General features: G+C 44.5%; 1 protein-coding gene across 8 annotated transcripts in view; it reads right to left on the bottom strand.

Annotated features, from left to right (window-relative positions):
* LOC137372132 (collagen alpha-1(III) chain-like) overlaps positions 1 to 22,713 on the bottom strand; it is a 300,919-nt gene that overhangs the window by 101,231 nt on the left and 176,975 nt on the right. For all 8 annotated transcript variants that reach the window (XM_068035601.1, XM_068035603.1, XM_068035600.1 and 5 more), the window contains 9 exons: positions 17,009 to 17,062; positions 16,371 to 16,478; positions 13,822 to 13,875; positions 13,607 to 13,705; positions 13,442 to 13,495; positions 11,979 to 12,077; positions 11,368 to 11,421; positions 11,222 to 11,275; positions 7,823 to 7,876 (listed from right to left, as the gene is read on the bottom strand). In XM_068035601.1, coding sequence (XP_067891702.1) covers positions 7,823 to 7,876; positions 11,222 to 11,275; positions 11,368 to 11,421; positions 11,979 to 12,077; positions 13,442 to 13,495; positions 13,607 to 13,705; positions 13,822 to 13,875; positions 16,371 to 16,478; positions 17,009 to 17,062 — 630 coding nt within the window. The remainder of the gene's footprint in view (positions 1 to 7,822; positions 7,877 to 11,221; positions 11,276 to 11,367; positions 11,422 to 11,978; positions 12,078 to 13,441; positions 13,496 to 13,606; positions 13,706 to 13,821; positions 13,876 to 16,370; positions 16,479 to 17,008; positions 17,063 to 22,713) is intronic.

Here is a 22,713-nt window from a genome sequence, read left to right as displayed (position 1 = left end):
CTTGCCTGAATGGTGCAGTTCCAACAACACTCAAGAAGCTTGACATCATCCAGGTAAAGGCCTGCTACCCGACCCAAACCCGACAGGACCCGAGGACATGTGTTGGTTTTGGGTCGGGTTGCTCTTCCGGGTCTGGCTTTCGGGCTTGGGTCGGGTCGGGTCGGGCCAGGTCCAGGTTGGACACACACAGTAAGTATGGCATTTTGCTCTGCTGGTAAGCGTTAAAAGTAAAAAACCTACCTGAGCTGTGAGTCCGGGACGTCAAGGAGGGAAACTAAGTCTGTGCAGTGAGCGAGTGTGCATCTCTATGACGTCATCATGCTCATGCTGCAGCTTCCTGCAGATTCGGAATCGAAAGGTAGGTAAAGGGAACATTCTGGTGGTCGGGTCGGGCTCAGGTCTGGTCGGGTAGGGGTCGGGTCAGGCGCAGGAAGAAATGGAGGGTCTTGGGCCGGATCGGGCTCGGGTCCGATGTGATTCTGTTGGATCCTGTCGGGTGTTTTTTTCCTGACCTGAGCAGGTTTTTACATCCAGGACAAAGCAGCCTGCATGATTGGCATCCCATCTACCACCTTCAACATTCAATCCCTTTACCACCGATACACAGTGGCAGCAGTGTGTTCCATCTACAAGATGCTCTGCAGCAACTCACCAAGGCTCCTTCAACAGCACCTTCCAAACCCACAATCTCTACCACCTAGAAAGACAAGGGCAACAGATACATGGGAACACCACCACCTGCAAGTTCCCCTCCGAGCCACACACCCTCCTGACTTGGAACTATATCACCGTTCCTTCACTGTCGGTGGGTCAAAATCCTGGAACTCCCTTCCTAAACAGCAGTGTGGGTATACCTACCCCACATGGATTGCAGCGGTTCAAGAAGGTGGCTCACCATCACCTTCTCAAGGGCAATTAGGGATAGGCAATAAATGCTGGCCTAGCCAGTGACACCCACAACCCACAACGAATAACAAAAAGTCTGATTGTGGCAATAAGGCCAAAAGTTTGACTTCATAGTGCCACTGGTTTCAGCACAAGGGAGCACAAAGGTGATAAAAATGGTGGTTGTCCTGGTTTTGATGATGTTCAGTGTGGCCTATGCTGATTGCCATGTTAGGAAGGATGATAGTGCAGGCATGCTATGCGTGCGCCGGGAGCATGCAGAATGGACAGATCATGACATCTATCAGCATCTAATGCTGATTTGGTACCTGACCTGCCATTTTGGACCTCGCAAGTCCTGTTCACGCCCTCTCTTAAACAATCTCAGCTGTACATGTGTTCGGCTGCACGCCAGACCCCTCACTAGTGCTATTTAAAAGCATCACCATGGAACTTTCTTTTGCTGCTGCAGAGTTAGTTTATTGTGCTAAGTACTGTATGGCTGTAGGAGCTCGCACAAGTTCTTTGAGTTAGAAGGTGCTGGACCCTTAGCAGGAGTTGAGTTGATTTTCAAGGCCTCTGAGCTGGCTCTCAGTCATCGGGGTGAGAGTTGCTGTCCCTCTTGGGTTGCAGCATGATAGGGCCTGGAGTAGAGGCAACACAGAGGAAAAGCAGTGCTCAGGGGGAGGAGGAGGAGAAGGACCCTGAACAGAAGGCTTTACACACCAAAGGCCTTCAGGAAGCACTTCTCCTACCTCGACCTCAGCCAGGAGCAGTGCCTGAGGTGGCTATCAAGAAGGTGATTACTGAACTGTGTCATCTGCTCCAAATAGAACTGCAGCTATAGAGCAGGGTGATGATGGTGCTGCCAGTATCCGTCAAGGTCACTGTGCACCTCAATTTCTATGCCCCAGGATTGTTACAGGCTGCAGCCAGTAACATCTCTTAGTTCACTGTGCATTGCTGCATCAGGACGATCACTGAGGCCCGGTACACAAGAAGAGGGGACTTCATTATCTTCTCTCTAAGAAGAGAGAAGCAGGAGGAGCGAGCACATGTCTTTTCCAGGGTAGCTGGATTCCCATTGGTGCAGGGAGTTATCGACTGCATGAACGTGGGCATTACATTTCAAAGAGGAGATGTACCAGAAGCACAAAGGGTTCCACTCCCTGAGCGTGCAATTAGTGTACAGTCATGCACAGGCCATCATGCTGGTGAATTCCCACTATCCTGGAGGCAGCCATAATGCTTTTATCCTGAGTCAGTCAGCTGTTCCTATCATCTACCAGCAGAGTGTGGCTGCTTGGTGACAATCTACACAAAGCTCATGACTCCCCTTAGCACCTGACCAAATGTGGGCTGTGCTCCTACAATGAAAGCCCTGCTGGGACAAGGAACGTCATGGAGCAGATCATCATCATTCTCAAGCACTGGTTCCTCTGCCTAGACTCGCTGGAGAACATCTCTAGATTTGTTGTGCTCTGCTGTACCCTCCACAACCTGGTAATCATGAAGGTGCAGTCCTTGCCACCATGCCTTTGGTGAGCACCCGAGGAGGAGGAGGAGGAGGAGGAACGGAGGAGGCATCATTTCTCCAAATGGGCTGTCATTAGACTCCAGTTCCCTTGAAAACAACCTCAGATTACCACTACCGCACAATGCCTCACCTTTACACCCTTCTGCTGCAGACCATCACAGCATTCTCTCAGCCAAAAACCCAAAATAAATGATGCCACCGAAGAACTATTCCAAACCAACTTTATCCAACAATACATCCAATACTATGCACAATACTCAGCTAATCACTTATGTGCATTCCCTTAGTACCTATCTTGAGACTGTTTTTGCCTGGCCTAGTGTTCCTACACAGTGCTACCTCAGTTGCAGCATGGCTGGTGAAAGATTGCTGATTTTCAGTGGGGGAGTCTGCAGATGGCTTTGCAGGATGCTTCAAGCAGCTCTAGGCCTTGAGGGTCTGGCTTTGGACTGCACCATCCTGGCAGTAGTGGGAGGATGAGTGCTGTCATCCTGAGAGAGGACAGCAGATTCATGCTCCATGGAGCCACTGCCATTCTCCCAGGGCGACACCTCAGCAATCCTCGTCATCTGTTGCAGCACAGATTGCTGAACTCCTGTGAGAGCCTGAAAGCCCCTTTGAGCACTGGTATCCATGATGTCAGCAGTTTTTACCTGTATGGCATCAAGCTGTGCTTGCATGGCAACAAGCAGAGATTTCATGACTTCAGTCTAGTTTCCACTGCAGCGCTCAAACATTGGGTGGCTTCTGCCAGTACTGCAATGGAAACTGCGACATCGGCCACCAGAAGCTGCATTACAGCTGCATCCGTGAGTGCTTTTATGGAGTTGGCCAACATTTGCACGCTGAATAGGATGGTATCCAAACTCTACACAAAGCCCAGTGCCAAGTTGGGGCTGGAATCCACCATGCTCCTTGACAGTGACAAGAGGGTCTCTGTGGCAGGCCTGCCAATGTACGGAGCATGACGATGTACTTGCCCATCAACCTTTTCCTGCACGCTGCCCCAAAGTGCTCATCTGAGACTTCTGCAGTAAAACTCATCTGCGACCTGGCCCTCCAGTGAGCTGACACACACGCTATCCTTTCCCCCGGTCTGGCTGCAGCCCACAAGTGCCTGACGACTCACCACATGCTGATCCTAACACTATACTACTCTCTAAGTATGTGCAGTGCCAGTATCTGAGCTGGTGCCTTGGGTACCTGAAAACATAAATACAGAAGGGGAGAGTCGAGGTGAGCAAAGATGGAAAGCAAGAGATGCATGGTCACACCATCTGTAGCTTGTATTTCAGATCAGATCCTGGGATGAGGGTAAAGTGGTATTTGAAAAGGTGCATAAGGCAGAAACATACAGTTATCCTGGATGGCTTCAGCAATGCTGGTTACAACAGCCTCAGTGACTGCTGCACCAATAATTTGGAGTCTTTCTCCTACAAGGGGGTGAGGACGTGGAGCAGTGCCTTGCTTGTTATTTGCTGCTGCCTCTGTCTATGTGCACCTTGTCCTGCAAGAGAGAGGGAAGAGTGTCAGTGAGTGTGTTGCAATGTGTTTGAGTGATGCGCCTGTCATAGATGAATAGCTGGAAGTATGTGGAAACTGAGATGTGGGTGTCAAGCTTGCAGCAGTGGTAAATGTGTGAGGGTAAGGTGGAGCATATGAATGTTAGTTATGAATCCTGATTGTTGGAGATTGCTGATGGGTGAGTGATGAGGGTGCAGTGCATTGAGCAGTGTGTGAGTTTGGTGGTCCAGAGGGTGGAAGATGACATTTGAAGATGCATTCGCTAACATGGTACACTCGTGTGAGGTCATTGAATATTTTCCAGCACTGCAGCCAGCTCCTCAGGCCAGACTCCCTGGATTGATCTACCTGTGGCGCAGTGGCGCAGTGGTTAGCACCGCAGCCTCACAGCTCCAGGGACCCGGGTTCAATTCTGGGTACTGCCTGTGCGGAGTTTGCAAGTTCTCCCTGTGTCTGCGTGGGTTTCCTCCGGGTGCTCCGGTTTCCTCCCACATGCCAAAGACTTGCAGGTTGATAGGTTAATTGGCCATTATAAATTGCCCCCAGTATTGGTAGGTGGTAGGGAAATATATAGGGATAGGTGGGGATGTGATAGGAATATGGGATTAGTGTAGGATTAGTATAAATGGGTGGTTGATGGTCGGCACAAACTCGGTGGGCCGAAGGGCCTGTTTCAGTGCTGTATCTCTAAACTAAACTGTTACAATTCCCTTCACAGTGTATATATGGAGGGCCCCCTGGCCCCCTGTGGAAAAATGACATCTCTCCTCCTTTCCACCTCTTCCACTAAGGCCTCCAGCGCTGCATCGGAGAAGCTGGGATCTCTTTCTCTCTGGTCTGCTGTTACATTGCCCCTTTTGCTTTCTTGTGAAAAACACTTTCACAAACAATTCCAATACCTGCTGCAGTCAAAATGTACCTCCCTTTAAGAGGTGCAAGCTGGACATTAAGCAGTGCAGGCGAGTTTTATTTGGTGCTAGCCTCACATGAATCTGTGCCCCGCTGCTGAACATGCAGCTAGCCAGCAGCATGTTTAGCGAAGATTATGTACTGCCCGCATCACTTAAATCAGGCATGGGGTAACTGCGGATAATGATCCCCTTGCCTGCTACTGGGCCATATCCAAATTTTAGCTCAAAATATATATATTTTTTCTAATTTGAAAAGCTTAGTAAGGATTATATTACTGAGACCCAAGCAAAATTGCTATGTCCTGTCATTTTTCTATTCAAAAATCCTACGTCAATAGTTTCCATGTTGTGTTGGATTTACCTCTAGGAACAGGCTGGAGGGGGCATAAAATGGTGAGGGAAGGCTGGGGGTGGAGTGCCCGTCCCTTTCCTGACACCATGGAATTTTATCAGGGATAAGGAAGGTCGAGGATAGCCTTCCCGCTCAGAGGCCAATTGAGGCCCTTGTGGCAAATTAAGGGACTCTTTCTGCTGCCACTGGTATTTACCAGAGACTGGGGGGGTGTTGGCCCTCTGCCACATGAGCAGGCAGCGCGGTAAATGTTGGTGCCCTCCCTGTGGGCTCGGGGAAGGGTCTTCCTGATCAGGCAACCCGTGGCCCACAGAGGACCTCCCCAGTAGCAAGGGCTGCCCCCTCAAAAGGATCCTGTGCTCTCCCCACCAACCGCCCTACACCCACCTTGCTAGGGTCTGCTTGACTGGCCTCACCGAGCCCCACAAACTTACTTTCATTTCGCGGCCTCCTCCATGCTGGCTGGTCTGGGCCTGTTGTACTGCCAGCAGTAGCTACCGTTCCCGCTGGCATTGCTACGCTGAAGAGCTGCCGGCTCTCCGATTGGCCGTAGGTCTTGGAGGTGGACTGTAATCTTATAAAGGGTCGGGACCCCCGCAGCAGGTACAAAATTCAGCCTGATGTTTTCAGTGTCAATTGTGTCACCATCTGGTGATCCCCATCCAACAATGCTTTTTTCATGTGATTTGCTCATTAACGTGACAGACAGTGACACTGTAGATCCATGCTCTGACCACCAGGTAGCACTGCAACGTTTCTGGCCATTGATTAGCTGTGCGCAGACAAAATGCTTAACTTTCTCCTCCTCGGCTGACACCACTGTTTTACTTAAAAACACTACTCAAACTTTTTAAGTCTTTTTTTTAAATCAAGAAAGGTGTTGCCTGCATATTGGACTACCATGCCTCTCTCAGCTCACATTTCAGAGAGCCTGAGCAGGATTTTCAGTTCCCAATGGGGCCAGAGCGCGAAAAGTTGTGTTGCTGGCCGGCATGCTGGTTTACTGTCTCCATCTTGCCTCCGGGCCATTTTCCCAGAGGCGGGATTGGGGTCAGCAGGGAAACCTGCCTACAGGCTCCAGGTAGCCAATTAAGGGTCTTTAAAGGCCACTTAAGGCCTATTGTCAGAGGCCAACTGGAATTTTCCATACAGTCTCCGGGCCTCTCAACGCGTCGACGACTAGACCAGCTGTGTGGAGGTGGCCTCCTGGCAGAAGACTGGCAAGGCCAGTTCTGCAGGCAGGCTTTGAGGCCCTCCACATCTTCCTGGCCAGTGCTGCAGCCGCAGGCCACCCTATGGAGGAGTACCCCCCCACATGGTTGCCTGTATGCTGAATACACTTAAATTTAAAGGTTTAAAAAGTTGAATAGGGTGTATCAGAATTGGGAGCGGCCTCCCTCTCTCTCACCTGAACCGCAAGCTGCTGCTTCTTCAGTGCTGGAAGACCTCCGATTGGTTCTCCAGCCTCGAGAGCCCGCCCACTGTTCTTAATTGGATGTTGAGCCTGCCCTCTGGCCACTAATTGGCGAATTTGGGGGAAATCACTGCTGGGTGACTGTTCCCCACACAGTGCAGGTTTGTGACCCCCCACTTGACCCCGGCATCAGGATGCTGACTCAAAGGACAAAATCCTGCCCCTCTGTTTTCCATTTACTGGTGCTTACCAGCTTCTAACCTTACCCTACACTCTCTGCCCCATGGTTGCCACTCTCAAGCCTCCTCATTATTGGAATGCTCAGGCACTTCTGGGGCCCAGTCACACTATCCAACTCAAATCAATTATTATTACATTGGAAGCCCAATAAAAATTATTTGCTAAATTTGGGGCCTGGCATAATTAATTTATTTCTTGAAATTGGGGCCTCATATTTAGTATTTAAAGTTGGAGATACACAATTCTTATTTATTGATTTTTAAATAGGAGGCTTTGTCTCAGCTGCTTTCCTTCCCTCTCCAAGCTCCCACTCACTCTCCTCTTCCTCCCCACCTATCTGATTCCCTTTCCTTTGTTCTCCCTTTTACTCCTCTTCATTCCTCTTCTCACTGCCTCTTTGCTATCTTACCCTCTACAATCCATATTTTCCCTTCCTCTCCCCCACCTGCTAATCCTGCTGTATCTTCCTGCTCCCATCCACCCTATAACCCTGCTGCACCTTCCCCTTCCATCACTGCTCTAACCCTGCTTTCCCTTGGCCTCTAACCATGCTCTCCTTTGCCCCTCACCCCCAACCTATAACCATGCTCAACTTCCCCTTTCTGTGCCAGCACCTAAACCTCTTCTGCCTTTCCCAATAGGGCTTGAAACCCTTTCGACCTTACCTCTGCCCCACCCTACTCTGCCTTACACCACTGGCCTTCAACATCACAATCCTTCCATAGCACAGATCCAATTATCTCCCATCCTCTGACTCCTCTTCAGCTGGACAGTGCACTTAATCTGGTCTCCCTGCATGTAACACATAGCAAGCCTTAAATCTGGATGGCACAAGCCAATTATTGTATGTCATATTTTAAGGAAGCTTGTCAATACATTGAAGAATAAAAACAGTTGTTATACCCACAAAATAACTGAATTAACTATTGAAGGTTATTAATGCACCAAACTAGTTATACCTGCAGACCAGGAAATCCTTGAGGACCTGGCTCTCCTCTTGCACCAGATGCACCCTGAGAAAAAACACATCACTTAGTTTTCTCCTAAATGGAGGTACAATATAAATACATTAGCTTAAGTCAAGCCGATAAACTTACACTGTTCAATAAGTGAAATGACTTTTTATTTAAGTCACCTCCTGGTCAGTTATTAATAATATGCTTTTCATAATTGAGAATTACAGCTCTATATAAACTAATTCTAGAACAAAAAATGGAATTCTCCATAACTTAAGAGTATCAATGAAAGCTATTTCCTCCTTGGCTTCTTTTAACAGCCTGGGGTACATTTCACCTGGCCCTGGTGATTTATCCACTTTCAAGGATGCTAATCCCCTGGATAATTCCTCTCTCCTTATGTTTATCACATCCAATCCTTCACTACAATGTCTGCATCGCCCCCCCTCATTTGTGAAAATAGGCACAAAGTATTCATTAAGAACCATACCCACATCTACTTCCTCCACACATAGGTTACCTTTTGGTCTTTCATGGACCCTACCCTTTCCTTAGTTATCCTCTTACTCTTAATGTATTGATAAAGCATCTCTTCATTCCCTTTGATTTTACTTGTTGATATTCTTTCATGCCCTCTCTTTGCTTTCACCCCTCCACTTTCTATACTCCTGTTGGCTCTCTATAGTACTGAGTTCTTGGTGTCGGACATAAGCTTTCCTTTTCTGTCGTATCATACCCTGCAAGTTCCTTGACATCCAGGGGCTTTAGATTTGGCCGTCCCACCCTTTTTCCTTGTGGGAACATGTTTACTCTGAACGTCCTGAATCTCCCCTTTGAATGCCTTTCACTGATGACACCGATTTACCTTCAAGTAGCTGTTTCCAGTCCAGTTTTGCTAAATCACTTCTCAGCTTAGTAAAATTGGCCTTATCCCAATTTAGATCTTTGACTCCTGTTCGCTCTTCTGTCCTTTTCCATAATTATGTTAAAACTAACTGAATTATGATCACTACCACCAAAATGCTCTCCCACTGCCACTCCGTCCACCTGCCCAGCTTCATAACCTAAAACCAAGTCGAGAAGCACACCCTTTCTTGTTGGACTTGTTACATACTAGCCAAAAAGGTTCTCCTGAATGCACCTTAAGAATTCTGTTTCCTCTATTCTTTCACACTAAAACTATCCCAGCTAATATTGGGGTAGTTAAAATCCCCTACTATTACTGCCTTATTGTTTTTGCACTTCTCAGAGATTTGCCTACATATTTGCTCTTCTATTTCCCTCTGACTGTTCAGGAGTATATAGTACATAACCAGCACTCTGACTGCCTCTTTTGTCCCAAGCTCAATCCATATAGCCTCAATTTAAAAAAATTATTTCATGGGATGTGGGCATCACTGGCAAGGCCAGCATTTGTTGCTCAACCCTAATTGCCCTTGAAAACTGAGTGGCTTCATAGGCCAGTTCAGAGTCTAGTTAAGAGTTAGCCATATTGCTGTGGGTCTGGAGTCACATGTAGGCCAGACCAGGTAAGGATGGCAGATTTCCTTCCCTAAAGGACATTATTGAATCAGATGGGTTTTTATAACAATCGTTGATAGTTTCATGGCTGTGATATCATACTGCCATGTTTCTATCTGTGTCCTCAGCTCATCTGCTTTATTTGTTCTACTCCTTGCATTGAAGTATATACCCTGGAACACTGCCAAACTCTTTTTTTAAATTTTCTATACTTTGTTTCTTCTGCCTAGCATACTCGCTCATTAATTTTCTGCCTTCCATTTCCATTTCTGATTTTTCCCAATCTGAGTATACCCTCAGGTTCCCATCCCCCTGCCAAATTTGTTTAAACCCTGCCCAACAGCACTAGAAAACCTCCCAGCAATGATAATGGTCACAGCCCTATTGAGGTGCAAACTGTCCAACTTGTATAGGTCCCACCTCCCCCAGAACCTGTCCCAATGCCCCAGGAATCTAAAGCCCTCCCTCCTGCACCATGTCTCCAGCCACGAGTTCATCAGCTCTAACCTCCTATTTTTATGCTCACCATAGTGTAGGACTGGAAGTAATCCGGAGATTACTATCTCTGAGGTCCTTCTTTTTAATGTCTTACTTATCTCCTTAAAATCTGCTTTCAGAACATCATCCCTCTTTCTACCTATGTCATTGGTACTAATGTGAACCATGACCTCTGGCTGTTCACCCTCCCCCTTAAGAATGTCCTGTAGCCGGTCTGTGACATCTTTGACCCTGGCACCAGGGAGGCAACACACCATCCTGGAGTCACATCTACAGCCGCAGAAACACCTGTCTGTTCCCCTAACTATTGAATCCCATACCACTATTTCTCTTCCACTCTTCTTCCTTCCCACCCGTGCAGCTGAGCCACCCATGGTGTCCCGAACTTGGCTGTTGCTATACACCTTTGAGGAACCATCGCCCTCACCAGCGTCCAAAATGGAAAACCAATTTGTGAGTGAGATAGACTCAGAGGACTCCTGCACTACCTGCCTGGTCCTCCTAGATTTCTTGCTGGTTTCCCTCGCTTCCTCTCGCTCCTAACCTAACTAAAGAGTACGAAGAGGACTACTAAAAAGTAAGTTATTTTGAAAACAAAACTTGGGCTCATATGAAGCCAGGATGGGCACAGCTGCTTATCTGACCTCCTCATTAAAACTGCAAGCAGCTACTGGCCACCGTTTGTCCCCCCCTCCTGATTGCCTTCCCATCATTATGGCCTCACCTCAGGTCCTCAGCCAGCTGATGCTGCTGTCCACCACCACCCAACCCCCAAATCCACGACCAGTGAGCTGCATCTGAGGCTGCAACTGATGTCCGTAGCCTGATGGTATTAAGCAAATGAGGCAGGCAAAGCAATTTGCTACGTTCCTGCTGCCAGTGTCTTCAGATATGAGCATTAGCTGCCCCTGGTTCTAACCCTAATTTGGATGTGATCCAATTTCTGGGCAAACATTGGTTCAGCTGTGTGGAGATTATGGTAATTTTTGGGCTGGCACCAGATGACAACTGACAGTGAAGGCAGCTGGATTGTTGTAAAAGCCCAACTGATTCATTAATACCCTTACCTGATCTGACCCATATGTGACTCAATTCCCATGGTATATGGTTCACTCTTAGTGTGCTCTGAGGTGGTCTTGCAAACCAATCAATGGTAAAAATAATCACTACAGGAGAAAGCCCACCATCACCCTTTCAGGGCAACTAGAGACAGGCACAAATGTGGCTTTGCTAGTGTTGCTGAGAGAATATTTATTACAACAGATTCAAAATATAACCTTTGTTTATGGAAATAAATCTTTAAGGAACAGCTTTAAAAAATATGCTTAAGACATAGAGAAGCCATTTTTGTTTCAAAACACGTGAATTCAAAACCATACTCACAGCATTGCCAGGCTCACCTGGACGGCCAGTCACTCCAGGTTTTCCAGATAAACCCTGTCAATATAGTTTATGTATTAATAAGCATTGCATAATTAGCATTTGGTAAAGAGTTTATTTCAATAAAGTTAAACAAAATATTTACAGACCTGTAGACCAGGTCCACCTGGAGGTCCTTTTGCACCACCTTTACCAGGTTGTCCCTTGTGGGGGAGGGGCGGGAGGAAGAAAATCACATTTAATTATTGCTTGAATCATTGATAATTTGCAACAATTTCCTGAATATTTTATGTTCAGAGCCCTGTGCATATGTTTCTGTTCTGCTTCCTGGATGGCTAAGTTTTAATATTAGGAGAGACAATCATAGAATCTTACTACACAGAAAGAGACGATTTGGCCCATCATGCCTGTGCTGGTTCTTTGAAAGAACTATCCAACTAGTTCCACTCTCCTGTTCTTTCATCAAGCAGCAATGTCCACTTGTCAGTTTTTTGCCAATGTTAAAGGATTCCATACTAATTGTTAAAAGACCACGTGAGGCACAGTTGACTGCTTGGAGACATATGAAAACTCGACTTTGTACTGGAATAGATTTCCACCATCTAAAAGTGTTCACATCCCAATTGGTTTCAGCCAGATTGTTAACCTAACTCCAAAGTTATGTTGTCAATTGCACATCAGGACATCCTGAATGTAACAAAGCACGGAATCCAACTACACCAATGGAAACTTACATGTTTTATGGATGAATTACACTTACATCATTGCCCCTTGGCCCAGGGAAACCCATAACACCTGGTGATCCTCTTTGTCCAGTTGAACCAGGTGGACCTGAAGGACCCCGATCTCCAGAAAGACCCTGTTGATAAAAATGAGATGATTTGATAAAGAATAAAATTCATCCCACAATCACCCTACCTCCCCACGCACATAAACATATGCAACTGTGCCGGGGGTGGGGGGGGGGGGGTGGTGGTAAATCAGTCTATACCAACAGACAAAGCAGAGATAAAGGTGAAAATTTCCAAATAAGTGTAAATATCACTGTGCATAACAATTCAACAGAGATAATCACCATTTACACATTATAGTAGCTGGTAAACTACAAAACCAGAAAACAAGCTGATATGTATGTTTAGAATCACGGCAATTGCCAAATAATGTGGACTTAAAATGTATTGGCTTTTACAATTATCACCAGAGCCCCTCCTCATTCCCATCTCAGAAGCTAGGACATGCTTGCAGTATTTAAATCTGCCTGTTGCGAAATACGGAGGTCACACATAGGCAAATTAATTTGACTGTAACATTATTATGCTTCTACGGCAGAATAAAAGGGGTAACTTTGACAGACTCTGCTATCGATTTGGAACCTCACTAGACAAGAATGCAGAGCAGCCTTGCAGTATATTATCTGCAATCTGCGCTCCCTTCTGGTGTGATGTGCTGGCTGCAATTAGCCATCACTTCACTTCATTACCTGCCACCACCATAACATGCTTAGTGTAATCCACCATGACAACAATCAGCTGAGTCCTCTGATGAAAGCCCACATAAAATAAATGATGGGTATCTCGTCACACATTTTACATCAGTGTTTGAGTCATTCATTAATTCCTTTATTCTTATTCCTGAAACTAACATTTATTCTTCATTTTCTCTCCATGTAACAATGACTGGTTTGTTAGCTGCAACTTCCAATATGTCAACTATCCTTAATGTAGCGATGGGGAAGTTCTTTTTCAGGGATAGCTTTGGAAGCCGTGGTATGGAAGAATGTAAAATTGATTCAGCTGGCAAGTCAGACAATTTATGTCATTGAGCGCCAGCTGATAGTTGTCATTGAGAGTTGAACTGAAAGGTCGTGGTGGGTGCAGGGCTATGCATATTTACATGAACGAAAATGTGCATGTTCTGAGCAGTTAATGAGGTTATGAAAACTTTTTACTAGCACAAACTTTTCCTTCCATTTTACTAGTAGCGTCAGTGATTTATGAATGCATCATTCTCTATTGGCTAATGTTGCTTGATAGATGTGAGCCAATTATAATGACTGTACTTTCTGACAGATAACATTCTGCTGGGTGATTTCAATATTTACATTAATAACAAACAAAAGAGGAAATTAAGCTTTCTCTTGCAGACTTTATTCAGATGTTTATTTTGCACAAAAAAAGAGGGAAATAACATTCTTTATCCATGAATGTCGTTTTTGAAAAGTACCTGTCGTCCAGGTTTACCATCAGGACCAGGGTTCCCTGGGTTTCCTGTAAGTCCCTAAAGCAAAGAAAGGCAACTGGAAATTAAATGAGTAAAATACATTGTTATTAACACTAATTTTCCAATAATTTTTTTCTATTAATTCTTGAAAGAAATTCTGTTCCTTACTCTTTGGCCAGGAATACCAGCATCTCCTGGACGACCTGATTTACCATTAGTACCTCTGGGCCCAAGAGGACCAGGTGGACCAGCTTCTCCTGCAGGACCCTATTACCATAAAGTACATAATTAAGTACTTTTGAAACAGTCATCTAATTAAAAATGAGGAAAAGAACTGTCAACATTTATTAAAGCTGAATTTAGATATGACAAGATCTTCTGACCTTTTCACCACGAAGGCCGCTTACACCCGGAGCTCCTCTTGTACCAGGAGTCCCCTAGAAACAGGAACAGAAAGTCAGACTACCAGTATTGCAAAACTGTTGATTTTTAAAATAACTTAAGTCTAACCATTGATGTTACTGAATGAGAGGGATCTACAAAGAACTCATTAGCTATAAGTAATTAATTGCACTACCATTAAGATTTGGGATAATACAAACAGGGGAGTTTTATGCTGGCTGCGGGTGTCTTGACATCGGGGGAACCGATGCCGAGGTCCTCGTGCCGGCTCTTGTATGGAAGGCCTACTGAATTTACTGCCAATCAGGCACTTAACTGGACAACTATGGGCCTTCCTTGGATTTAGCACCCCAATGGCAGAAGTCCCAGTCTTGCAGAGCTGCCGGCCAATTAGAGGCCAATTAGCTGCAGCGCCACCCTAGAGGTAGTGGCTGCTGCTGTAGCTGAACCTACCAGAGGCCGAGGAGCATCGCTGGAGCCAGGCCTAAGGTAGATCAGAGTGCAAGGGTCTCGCAGGGTAGAGGTTGCATCGGGCCCACACCTTTCCGATACTGGGTCCCTCTTTGAGGCACTAAGTGCCTTTGAACAAGGGACCCCTTCCGCCCCTCCACATGATTGTTTGTGCCGCGCTTCCATTGTGGCTACAGGGCCGCCTGTCGCATGGGTAATTGCAGCTGCAGTGGGAAGAGGTCCTTAATTGGGGGTTAATTACCCAGTAAAGGGCCTCAATTGGCAGCGGGGTGGGAAGGCCGTTCATAGGCCTTCCTGCCCTGGAGTAAATTTTAGCAGAGGTGGGATGGTGGTGAGGTCACTCCCCTGCCACTATCCCATCTGATTTATGCTCTCCCCCCCCCTCCAAACCCACCACAGGGAGAGCATAAAATTCCACCCAAAGTATTTGGTATAATACAAAATACATACTCCTAAAAGGCAAAGGCTCTACTTTTGTAGTTAAGTAACCAAAGTTAACAAATAAGGTAAGAGATAGTATCAAGCCAAATAAAGGTTTACACAAATGCAAGGAAAAGTGGTAATCCAGTGGACTGGGAGAGTTATAAAAAGCAACAAAGGGATACAAAAAAGAGGTGCAAAAAGGAATATTAAAATCTTTGTGATATCAAAGCTAACAGCAATTTTTAAAGTAGTATATCAAGAGAAATTATTAATATAACATCAATTGTGGAATAGTTACTGGAATGCATCATTAGAAATAGGGTGACTTAGCACTTGGGAAAAGTATCAACTGATTAAAAAAGTGAGTCAGCATGGACTGATGAAGGGTAGATTATATATGATGAATCTCATTTAATGTTTTGTAGAGGTCACAAGCATGGGGGACAAGCGTGGGAGTGTCTATGGAAGCTTTGGGCACTAAATCTCAGGAAATCCCTTGCAAGGGGTGCAGAGCAGATTCAACAAATTGATATCAGGGTTTAAAGTGTTATATTGTGAGGACAGGTTACATGCCTGTGACTTGTATTCCTTAAATTTTAGAAGGTTGAAGGATGATCTAATGAGATCTTTGAAAAGATATAAGGATTTGATAAAGTAGATTCAGATAAACTATTTCCTTTGGTGGGGAAATTCAGAACAAGAGGACATAATATAACTAGATCTCAGCTATTTAGGAATGAAATCAGGAAGAACTTGGTCACACACAGTAGCGGAAATCTGGAATTCACTCCCCAAAAGACTGCGTATGATGTGTCAATTGAAATTTTCAAGACTGAGATTGCTAGATTCATGTTGGGTAAGGGTATCAAGGGATGTGAAGAAAAGATAGGTAAACAGAGGTATTAGTGGACCAATGTTGTAGCCCTGCCTCCATTCTACTTCATTTTCAAGCCAGCTTCTCCACGACACAATAAGCTCACGGATGTATCCTTTTTAAGAAATGAAGACCACAATACCATAGGAACATAGGAACAGGTGTAGACCATTTAGCCTCTTGGATCCTGTTCTACCAATCAATGAGATTATGGCTGATCTGTGCCCTAACTTCATATACCTGTCTTTGCCCCATATCCCTTAATACCCTGGTTAACAGAAATCTATCAATCTCAGATTTAAAATTAAGAATTGAACTGGCATCAATTGCTATTTGGAGAAGAGAGTTCCAAACTCCTACCATCCTTTATGTGTAGAAGTGTTTCCTAACTTCATTCTTGAAAGGCCAGGCTCTAATTAATAGGCTATGCCCCCAGTCCTGCTTTCCCCAACCAACAGAAATAATTTCTCTCTATATACCTTATCATTTTGTTTAATATCTTGAAAACTTTGACCAAATCACCCCTTAATCTTCTAAATTCTAGGGAATACAATCCTGATTGGTGTAATCTCTCCTTGTAATTTTTACTAATGTACAGTAGTTATGCAATGTTGTCTATTTTATGAGAGTAGATATTCACATAGAAATCTCCCATTGTACTAATGCTACATAGTGGTCTATACTTATTTATCAACTGCTGTATATCTTCCAAAGCATGGTTGTTGTTTCTTTTTTCTCTATATGATATAGGTTCCATCTTACTCTCTCGCCAGGAGAACCATTTGGACCGGCTGGCCCTGCTTCACCGGGTGGACCTCTTTTACCTTCGTCACCAGCAGGGCCAGGGAAACCTGGACTTCCAGGTGTGCCCTAGCAAGAAGATAAAGATACATGCTTAAAGTATGAATTAGATCTTGGCAATTTAGTATACCTTTTACAGATGAATAGAAATTGAACAACATGCATATATTGCTCTCTTCTTCAGCCAATGTAACAGCAGATATTGGATCCTCTTCCATTGCAATGAACCTCACCTGGTATTTGTGTTATATTAAGTATGAGGGCATACAAACTTTGCCTTCCACAGTCCCCCGTACAAAAGGAAAATAGATTACTAGATTTGAAGCAGCTTATACTTCTTTATATGTGAATATTTTCTGTTGTTACTACAAAGGATTTTAGATTAATAAAAAGGCATGTTGAAAAAGGCAGAATTACTCTATCAATCACCACTTAATAATGCAGTTAGTTGGCATAACTATTAAGATTTGCACAAACTGGAAAGTTAATTAAAACTATTAATTGAATGCTATAGTTAAAAATGACCCCCAATGTAAGAGTTTGGTCATTTAATTTATTTTCATTGTTCACACTAAAAGGGATAAAATGATAAGACTTACGGATTCGCCCTTAGAACCAGGTTCGCCTGTTGCTCCAGGTTTTCCAGATTCACCCTAAGAAAGTGATGTGCTTCTCATTAAAAAAAAATTGATGCTACGACAAATCATTATTTTTGTTTTAAAGACAGCTAGGCCAAATAATATTATGAATAATGAACTTCTTTTGGTATCTTATAAGAGAACAAGTTTAAAGGTACCTCTATAAGAGTGATATCTGAAAAAAGGGTAAAGATCAACACTACAATGAGAGTAGAAGATGAGGAATATGCAAATAAAACTTTTCATTAAAACACCCTGAACTGAACTACAAATCTGAAGCCTAGAGGTTTTTAAATGGTGCAAGGTAGGTACAATATACTCAGATTGAGCTTGAGATTTTTGTAAATTTGAACAAATGATATTTCTCAATAATAATAAAAGCAAAAAATGCTGTAAATATTCAGCAGGTCTGGCAGCATCTGTGGAGAGAGTGGCAGAGATAACATTTCAGAAAGTTCTGATGAAAGATCACTGATCGGAAATGTTAACTCTGCTTCACTCTCCACAGATGCTGCCCAGACCTGCTGAGTATTTACAGCACTTTTTGTTTTTATTTCATATTTCCAGCATCTCAATGTATATTCAGAGCAAAACAAATAAACTTACATAATCTACAGAAGCAATGGCTGAAATTTTATGCGCCCCTGGGGAGCAATCTGGGAGGCTGTGGAGATGTAAAATTGGGTGGGATGGTGGGGGCACTGTGCCCATTGCCTGCCTGCCTCTGCTGGTATTTTATCAGCAGCAGGGGGTGCCATGCCTGGCAGCCTGGCTTCGGGCTGAGCTTTGGTGAGGGGGAGGGGGTCCTTCTTGTTCATGCACCTTGTGCCGCATGGAGGGCCCACCCAATGGCAGGAGCTGCCCACACTTGATATCCTCACCAGCCTGGCCTCACGATTGCTGTACCCTGCCCTAGCTGGGGTCTGACTGGCCCCAGCGAGCCTGCCCTCCTTACCTACTTACATTGCTGGCTGGGTCTGGAGCCAGGTGCAGTCCCAGCAGAGGCCACTGTTCCTGGTGGCACTGCTGGGACTGTAGAGCTGATTGGCTGGCAGCTTTTGGAGGCATGAAATCCTGCCTCCAGTGGAGGTGGGCTTGACCCTGAGCCAGTGGGTGGGGCCACTGCTTCCATGTTAAATCCCAGCCAATGTTGGGTCAGATCATTCAGTAAATTTAATGCAGGCACATAATAAATGACAGCTCCACAAAAGAATAAGTTTCCTTAAATGTAGAATTTCATCTGAGAACATTCAGATGCTCATCTCCTCAATGTTATTCCAGCTGCTGATCATCCAGAAGGAGTTGAACCTTGATCTCACCATTAGAACAACAATCTTTACAACAATGCTCAAAGTTAATGAAACTCTTTCAACTAGATTGTGCCATGGTGTAAAAATCATTACAGTCATATAATCATGACAGCACAGAAGGAGGCCATTTGGCCTATCGAGTCCATTCTGGCTCTCTGTAGAGTAATCCAATCAGTTGCATTCCCCCCACTCTAACCCCATAGCCCTGCAATTTTATTTTCCTCAAGTGTCCATCCAATTTCCTTTTGAAATCAATCATCGTCTCTGCTCCCATCACCCTCGTGGACAGCGAGTTCCAGGTCATTACTGTAGTATAATGACTTGAAAAGGTTAATGCTGGAGACCGTGAGAAGATCCCCTACCACTGTAGTGATGATGATGTAATAGTCACATGGTAATGGGCTTTGGAAGAAGGGAGTAGCAGCACAAACAATGCTATCTAGAGGGGCTTGTGGAATGTGTAAATAGAGATGTATAAATAATAAAAGAGTTATTAGTTGACCTTATCCAGACTCTGAGACTTTATCAACAATGCCCTAGCTATGCTACAACTACAACAACACACAACAATTACCACTCACTGTGTAAAAATGTTTCTCCTCACATCCCCTGCCCAAAACCAGAAATCTGTGCCCCCTGTCCTTGCATATCAGTTAATGGGAACAGCTTTTCTTTGTTTATATACCTGTCATAATCTTGTACACCTCTATCAAATCTCTCCTCATCTCCTTTACTCCAAGGAGAACAATGCCAGCTTCTCCAACCTAACCTTGTAGCTAAAATCCCTCATCCATGGAACCATTCTGGTAAATCTCCTCTGCATCCTCTCAAGGATCCCACAACTTTTCTAAAGTGTGGTGACCAGAACTGGATGCAATACTCTAGTTATGGCCTAACCAGAGCTTTTATACTCAATATCTCTCTTTTATACTCAATTTATATTTTTAAATTTCTGTTTATGAAGCCCAAGATCCCACATGCTTTGCTAACTATTCTCTCAATATGTCCTGCCATCCTCAAACATCTATGCGAATGAATGCCACCACCACCACCCCGCAACTCCTCTCCCGCCCCCCGCACCCCCCAGCCCCGGCCAGGTTCTCTGTTCCTACACACTCATTAGAACTGCGCCATTTAGTCTATAATACCTCTCCCTATCCATTCTGCAAAAATGCATCACCCACACTTCTCTGTATTAAATTCCATCTGCCACTTGTCTGCCCATTCTGCTAGCCTATCTATGTCCTGTTGCAGTCCATTGGTAGCATCCTCACTGTTTGCCACACCTCCAAGTTTGGCATCATCGGTAAATTTTGAAATTTTACTCAGTTTTCCAATATCCAAGTAATTTATATCAAAAAAGCAGTGGTGCTAGCACTGAACCTTGGGGAACATCATTGCCTACCATCCTCCAGTCTGAAAAACACCCATTTATCTCGACTCGTTGTTCTCTGTCCTTAAGCCAATTTTTTTATCCCAAGCTCACACTGACTCTCCTGTTCCATGAGCTTCAACTTTGCTAACCAGCCGTTTGTGTGGTACTTTGTCCAATATTTTCTTAAAATCCATTTAGACAATATCCATTGGTTTTACTTCATCAACCTTCTCTGTTACTTCATTAAAAAAATCAATTAGATTAGTCAAACACGACGTGCCTTTTACAAATCTGTGCTGGCCCACCTTAATTAACCCAAACTTCTCCAAGAGCCTGTTGATTTTTTCCCCCTGATTATTGTTTCTAAAACCTTACCCTGTTAAACTGATTGGACTATAGATATTAGGAATGTCCTTATACCCTTTCTTAAATAAAGGTGTCATATTTGCCATTCTCCAATCCTCTGACACCTCCCCGTATCAAGGGAAGATTGGAGGATTATGGCAAGCTCTTCTGCTATCTCCACTCCAACTTCCTTCAGCAACCAGGAATGCAAATCACCCAGACCAGGTGACTTATCCACTCTAAGCATAGCCAGCCATTCCAGTACATCCTGCCAAATCGATTTTCACTCCATCTATTACCTCTATCATTTCCACTTTTCCCAATATTTTGTCAGCATTCTCTTCCTTAGTAAATACAAAGTACTGATTATGTATTCTAGCCTTGCTCTGCGCCTCTAAGCATATATCAGCCTCTTTGTCCCTAATAGGCTCCATCCCGCCTCTACTGCTTGCTATTAAGATGCCGCTAGAAGAATTTTGGATTCCTTTTTATGTTAACTGTCATTCTACTCTCATATTCTCTCTTTGCCAGTTTTATTTTCCATTTCACTTCCCCTCTCAACTTATTGCATTTGACCTGGCATGCATCATATACCCCTTTTTTGTTTCATCATATTTATTCTCTATCTCCCTCACCAACCAAGGAGCCATGGCACACAGGGTGGGTAAAATTCTGACGTTAGCTCTGTTTCTCTCTGCAGATGCTGCCTGACCTGCTGAGTTTCCAGCATTTTCTGTCATTATTTCAAATTTACAGTAGTATTTTGCTTTTATTTAACAATTTGCTGCTCATTTTATAAAATTATGGACTGAAAAATTTGGCTCCGTAGCATCAGTAGCTTCGGCACTAAGGGTTGAGGTGAAAAATGGCTGGAGCGTGGCCGCTCCTGATCACTTCCGGTGTGCTCGCTATATTGTTGAGGGCATTACGACTAGGTGAGAAAGGGGTCTAAGGTTCCCTCTCAGCCTTCACCTGGTCTTAGCATAACAGGGTTCAATTTTGAACACACCTTTTTTTTAAGCTCCCCCTTAGTGAATCCTTGTTCACGAACTTCCAATTATAAGGCAAGGAAACCAGCCAAACAGGTTTTCTTAGGTTTAAAGAAAAAAGGTTGAACTTTATTAAACTTAAACTCTTATTCGGTTAATGCCTACGGATACGCGACGTGCCCATGCTAGCATGATACACGATACACACATGCAGATAGAGACAGAAAAGAGCTGAAGAAATAAAGTGGAAAGGTTTGAGGCAATATCTGAAGATGGTTTTGGTTACTGTTCTCAGAGCTCGCTGTAGGGTCCTTGATTGTAGGGAGATCTTGCTTTTCATTGGGGCCCTGCATTCTTCTTAAACCTTGTTTGACGTAGAAGACTTTTCTCTTTTGAAGTTCATGTGTCCTCAGTGGGTCCAGAGGTGTGTGAGAAAGAGATGGGAGCAGACAGGAGAGGTCTTCTCACCTTATGAGCAGACAGTCTTTTTTCAGTTCAAACTCTTTGTACAATCCAGAAAAACCCAGGTTGCCAAGCAGGTTAGTCATGTGAACTAGCTGGCCTGACCACGTCTGTTTGTGGATTCTCTTGTCTTAGCCGACTCTGGAATGTCTCTTCTTACACACAATACCTGGTGCTCAAAGTCCATTGTGGGTTAAATTGGAACAGGGAATAGCCCCTTTGTCCCTCCAAGCACTGTCTGTTAATATGCAAATGCTTTTTCCAGCCACGGCTGATCTATTTAACAAGGCATGTCCTCGCACCAGCAACAGTTTAAAATCAATGTTCATGTGACAAAATTAATATGCCACATTCTTGGCATGTGGGGGGTCTGCATGACAAGGGCATTAGTGTGGGCATTGCGAATGTGCACTGGAAGTATGCAAAGTGGGCAGATTGTGCCCACAAATCAGTCTGAAGCTGATTTGACTTCAGCATTTTGTACCTCGCTGCTCTAGTTAATGACCTCTGTTAAACATGCACAGCTGAACATGCATTCAGCCGCACATAAGACCCACCGCCACCCACATAATTTAAAGTCATCACATTCCAACTTGCAGATTAGTAGAACTATCTACTTCTTGTTGCACAGTTAGTGGAAGGACTAGGTTATTTGAGGAGTTGTGAAAAGTTGGTTAAAACAGAACAGAGTGGTGCTGGACATTGTCAAGATAGTGCGTGCTTCTGAAAGGCCTCTGAATACACCACTTGCTCCTAGTCATGGGCGGTATGCTTGCAGTTCCCCTTGGGCTGCAGCATCAGAGGGAGAAGGAGCAGAGAAGACAAACTGCTCACAGAATGAGAAGGAGGAGGGCTCTCAGCTGGAGGACTTACCCACTTAGGTTCTTCAGGGACCACTTCTCCTATTTAAACCTGTCTAAACTGGGCAGTATGCTCGGTGGCAGCGCTTCACCAAGGAATTGGTCACAGAGAAGGAGAAATGGAGGAGGAAGCTGGCACATCTACATTCCGAACAGGGTGTTCATCAGCATATCCTCAGATTCCAATTCTCCTGAATGAAACCCCAGATCCCTGTTGCCCAACACTTCCACACCTTACGATTCCTCTGTTATGGACTATCAAAGCATCTGCTTGGCTACAATCCTGAAATAAAAGGCACCACAAAACACAACTATTCCATACCAA

Source organism: Heterodontus francisci, chromosome 7, assembly GCF_036365525.1.
Source record: "Heterodontus francisci isolate sHetFra1 chromosome 7, sHetFra1.hap1, whole genome shotgun sequence".
Classification (NCBI taxonomy): domain Eukaryota; kingdom Metazoa; phylum Chordata; class Chondrichthyes; order Heterodontiformes; family Heterodontidae; genus Heterodontus; species Heterodontus francisci.
The sequence above is the reverse complement of the archived record's forward strand: the minus strand, read 5'-3'. Positions and strand labels throughout refer to the sequence as shown.